The sequence below is a fragment of the Gavialis gangeticus genome, unplaced genomic scaffold (assembly GCF_001723915.1).
Source record: "Gavialis gangeticus isolate Ggan-Ray unplaced genomic scaffold, GavGan_comp1, whole genome shotgun sequence".
NCBI classification, from domain to species: domain Eukaryota; kingdom Metazoa; phylum Chordata; order Crocodylia; family Gavialidae; genus Gavialis; species Gavialis gangeticus.
The window spans coordinates 40,486,702-40,491,999 of record NW_017729031.1 but is presented as its reverse complement, the minus strand read 5'-3'; the positions used below and the strand labels follow the sequence as shown (position 1 = coordinate 40,491,999).

The window sequence follows — 5,298 nt, the reverse complement described above, 5'->3', positions numbered from 1 at the left end:
GACTCTCAGCTTAATTAGATATAATCTAATCCTTCATTTTCTTACCTGAAGTTTTAAATGGCAGATTACCACTAAGGATGGTGAGATGCACCAAATTCAAGCTCAGGTGACAGCTAAGCACCAAGAAAGCAAGACCCAGGAAGGTTTTAATAGTAGCCCAATGCTCCAGAAAAAGGAAGTAATTAGGAGCAGACTACAGACAACCCCCGCTTAGCACTCTTAATTGGCTCCTGAAAAACCAAGCGTTAAGTGAAACTGGAAGTTTTTGCTGCGCCAAGATGGCAACCTCAAGTATTTTTAATGACCCAAGATAATGACCGTGAACATTATAACGCAACTCGCTGAGCAGGAAGTGGAATCAGGTGTCACTTTCAAACGAGCGTTCGAGTGAAATAGCGCTAAACAAAACAGCGTTAAGCAGGCGTTGCCTGTATTAACTCAGCCTGGATGTTTCCTCTTGGGAGGAACAATTTTGACTGTGGCTTAAGATTAAGTTTTCCTTTACTGCTGCTAGTTAGGATGTTAGCGTTTTGACACCCTGGAGGAGCAGCTCATGAGGAGCTGCCATCAGATGGCAGGCCAGGCATTAGAAATGAATGTGCACAACACAATACAACAGGACTGCTCGGAGGTTCAGTGGAATTGGTATCAACAGCAGGGGATACACAAAGACTGCTGCTTTTCCCTGTCAACCCCTGCCTGAACTCCCACCTGCAGGGAGGATTCCTAATTGTATCTACACCTAACACAGATCTACGACCAACAGTTCTCAAAAGAACATACAACCGAGACTTCGTTCCACATCGCCCTTTTTATTGGTAAAGGGACAGCAGAGGTCTGAGGCCGGGAGAAGGGAGGTACGCAGCCTGAGGAGAAGTGGAAGCTTCTACTGGTCTTTCAGTTCCTTCAGTCTTCTGATGGCAGACTTGACTGTCACTGCAGAAGTGGTGCTGGAAGAAGAAACAAACAGTGTCACGGCACTGAAGCAAACGGCAAGCCTTAACCACATTACCCCATGCAAAATATCTGTCAGCTGAAGAGAAGCGATCGTAACTGGACTTTCTCTTCAGTGATGGGATCGTTTCCCTTTGGTGCATCACAATCCTTGGACCACAGATCGTTGTATAAGCAGACACAGGCAACCTTCTTTGCTTCTCCTAGGGCACGAGGTCTGTTTGACACCCCTGCTTTATAGGTATGTATCACCATTTATATGTGGAACACTAAATACGTACGTGTCAATAGGCACGCTCCCTTAATTAACGTACAAATGGTGATCACGCTCAGAAAGGCTGGCGGGACAAGGCAAAATGTGTATCTACCAAGCATATCCGTACAAGGATGTTTTCAGTATTTAAGCCTTTATATATTCCTGCAGATAATGGAGGAACGAATGAAGATGACAAGAACAGTCTTAAATTGAGAAGGGAAATTAAGGCTGGATATCAGGAAGAACTGTCCTGCTACGAGAGTGGTTAAACATGAGAACAGGCCGCTCAGATTGTGGGATCTCCAACCCTGGATGTTTTTAAAAGCAAGTTAGACAGACACTTGACTGGGAGGGCTTAGGGATAATCCTGTCTGCAGCAAAAAGTTGGACCAGATGACATCAGAGGACTACTCTTCAGTCCTGCTTTTCTGTGATTATTGTCACTGGCCCATACCACCTAAGATTTCTTTAAATCACTAGTAAGAAACAGGACCGCTTCCAATATCAAGAGCTGATCTTACACACTTCACTGCGTGCTGGCTTTTCAAATTAAATCCAGAGAAAAGGGCAGGCGAAGTGTGCAAGTAACTGTACCTCTGCTCAACTCTCTCTTCAACATCTGAACCACACACTTCCACATTTTCAGATGTATGGTTTTCTTCTTTTTTGTTTAAAAGTTTAACTGATACTAACATTTCCAAGGGTCCTTTTCTTTTAAAGTAATTATGGCAAAAATAGCTTTGGTTCGTTAAGATCAAAAGGAGAATGTGAAGAACACCAAGGGGAACTTACAGATGTGAATGGGGAACCTACTCAAAAGCCTCTGACCTGGTGTCCCATGGTGTCCTCATGGAAAAATTGAACACCTGCGGCCTTGACTACCCCACAGTCCAATGGCTGGGGAACTGGCTCCAAGGTCAGACCCAGAGAGTGGTAAGTTGATGAACTGAATCAACATGGCACTCGATGACCAGTGGTGTCCCCAAGACTCTTTAATGTCTTCATAAATGATCTGGACACTGGAGTCAAAAGCAGGGTGGCCAAGTTCGCTGACAACACCAAACTTTGGGGAAGAGTGTCCACACTTGAGGACAGGATGGTGATCCAGGCAGACCTTGCTTCACTTACAAGATGGACAGATAAAAACCTGATGGCATTCAATACGGATAAATGCAAAGTGCTCCACCTTGGGGGAAAAAAAACCCTGCACCACACTTATAGTGCTACACTCACTTGCACCACAGCTGAAAGGGACTGGGGATCACGACTGATCACAAGATGAACATGAGCCACCAATGCGATGCTGCAGCTGGCAAAGCCAACAAAACTCTGGCGTGCATTAACCAATGCATCACAAGCAAGACCCAGGATGTCATCCTTCTACTATACTCAGCCTTGGCGATGCCACAGCTGAAGCACTGCATCCAGTTCTGGGCTCCACAATTTAGGAAGGACGTGGAGAAGCTTGAAAGAGTGCAGAGGAAAGCCACACGTATGATCAGAGGGCAGGAGAACAGGCCTTACGAGGAGAGGCTGAGAACCATAGGACTCTTCCGCCTGGAGAAGCGCAGGCTCAGGGAGTGTGCATCAGGATCTGGGGGACTGCCTGTTCACCAGAGTGCCCCAGGGGGCAACAAGGTCCAACGGTCACAAACTCCTGCAAGACCATTTCAGGCTGGACATAAGGAAGAACTTCTTTACTGTCCGAGCCCCCAAGGTCTGGAACAAACTCCCCCCAGAGGTGGTGCACGCACCTACTCTGGACTCTTTTAAGGAACATTTGGATGCTTATCTTCCTGGGTTCCTTTGACCCCAGCTGATGTCCTGCCCCTTGGGCAGAAGGCTGGACCTGATGATTTTGCAAGGTCCTTTCCAGCCCTAATGTCTATGAAATGATGAAACCCAATGACAGATGAAACTCAGTACTCCAAGAATCGGGCTACTGCACATTAGACAGAGTTGCCTGGACACTGACTCTGGGCTGTAAGAAACCATGGAGGGAAAGGTCCCACCTGCCACAGTGACTAGTGGACATGAAAATATCAAAAAACAGTCCTAAAGCTTCCTGCTTCAGCAAGAAGAAAGGACCAAGCTCCTGGTAGCCACTACGGTTTCTTACTTGTAGGTCCAGGCACCACCTGCCACTGTCTTCATGCAGGATCCACAATTCCAGATGCCCACAGCTTTCCTCTTCATTTTGGTCTGCAACACAAAATATTTATGAGGTGAGCATTAGCAGGAAAAAAAGCCTCTTTTCAACCGTGTACTGTTATCACTGTAGTGTTTCATTTTGGCCTTTTTCCCCCCGGCTCTCTTCCCCCTCTCTTCAATGTTTTACCTTTTTGGTTTTTCTAATTTTCACCTACTTATATTTTCATTGACATCCTGTCGCACTTTCTGCGTCCCTCATTCTTGTTTTCCTGATCTCCTACTATTCATTCTTCACCAACGGCTTCTTTCTACCTTGTATTCTATCACTGCTGTCTCCTTTTCCCTCTCCCTTCCCTGTTTTACCTCCTGTCTTTCTAATTTCTACCTATTTACATTTTCACTGACATCCTGCTACTTTAAGCTTCTCTCATTCCTTGGAGTCTCAGACCAACAGAGACTCCCTGTGCCTGAAGAAGGGCGACTGCACCTGAAAGCTTGCTAAGAACTTTTTTCCAACTACTCGGTTTAATAAAGAGATCACATTGACCCAAAAAGCCTTGCCTGCCTATGTCCTTAGACCAACACAGCTACAACCAAAAACCCGCCAAGAACAGGAATCAATCCTCAACGACAGCTGTGCTTGTAGCCAGGAAAAGAAGAAGAGCCAAAAATGCAGCTGCGTCTCCCTTAAAACAAGTCAAATGGCCTCTACAAGAATGGCTACTCCCAGAAGCATCTAAAACTGAAGCCTTTTAACTCATACAAAAAGAAAGTCAGGAAGTAGTTCAAGCTGCCAGCTGGTTGCCTTGGACCTCATTCACCTCCGCATTACATTTAGTCCCCACTTTGGGCAGCCACTTATTACACATTCTGCTCACGCAGTTCAGTTACAACCATTTTACAGAGGGTCATGTAGATGTGGAGTTAGAAGAGCGCCGCGGTCTCACCAGTTCTCAGCGGACACATACCTACACCAGGAAGGCGCCTTCAACTGCAACTTGTATCACCGAGACTGAACGATGGGCACATGCGAGAACTGGAGGGTGAAAGCTCTCCCTGCAGCAACGGACTGAAGCACACGGACAGGGCAGCCAAGGGTAGACCTAGGCTGCGGCTCTGCGCATCCAGATACTCCGCGCCTGGAGGACTACCAAATCGGCACACGTCCCTAAGCACTGTTTTATACGCAAGCTACTGGAAGCCTGTCACGTCTTAACTTGTGTTAACTGGACATCAACATGGCCGCTTAAAACTGCCGACTTTTAGCAGCCTGCAGTTCTAGTTTGTTGTATGTCTTTTTGTCTCAGACCAACACGGCGACCGAGTACACCCCTTGAGACCTTTAGCAGCCGAATCTGTTGGGGCCAACGTCAGTCACTCGAGCTGCCATGGAGTTAACTGGTAGCCAGCTCCCCCCACCCAGGTGTGTACAATGCAACCAACCAGCACACAGCCAGGAGGGAAAAAGCCAGGGCTATGTTGCAAGGGCAAAATGGAGAAGATGGGGAGAACCATCAAAACGCCTTGTTTCCCCCCCGCAATAAAATATCACTATTTCATGCAGTGAAAGATATGCAGAGAGCGTTTTCCAAAAGGAAGAAGAGGCAAAAGGAAGGGGAAGGGCAAAGCGCCGTGTGCAAAGCGTGCAGGATGAAGACCTACGTTTCAAGCACTTCAAGGCTTGCAGACCCCCCAGGACGACCCCGCGGGCTCTCACCTTGCCGCAGAAGGAGCACGTGTACTTGGCATGCTGGCTAATTTCGATCTTCTTGACCATCTTCCGGAGGGAAGCGCCGTAGCGGGTCCCGTATTTACCCACAATCCCGACCTTCTTGGTGCGCTTCGCCTGCCGGGGGGAAGCCACGAGAACGCACGAGCCCAATTAAAACCCTTAGACCCCCGGCCCAGAGAGCGGCACCACAGTTGGACGTGGGACC

General features: G+C 47.6%; 1 protein-coding gene across 1 annotated transcript in view; it reads right to left on the bottom strand.

Moving 5' to 3' along the window:
* Positions 1-792: 792 nt before the first annotated feature.
* Positions 793-5,298, bottom strand: part of RPL37A (ribosomal protein L37a) — a 10,147-nt gene continuing 5,641 nt past the window's right edge. The window contains exons 2-4 of the mRNA XM_019522649.1: positions 5,079-5,207; positions 3,330-3,412; positions 793-950 (exon numbers count right to left, since the gene is read on the bottom strand). Coding sequence (XP_019378194.1) covers positions 887-950; positions 3,330-3,412; positions 5,079-5,207 — 276 coding nt within the window. The 3' untranslated portion in view covers positions 793-886. The remainder of the gene's footprint in view (positions 951-3,329; positions 3,413-5,078; positions 5,208-5,298) is intronic.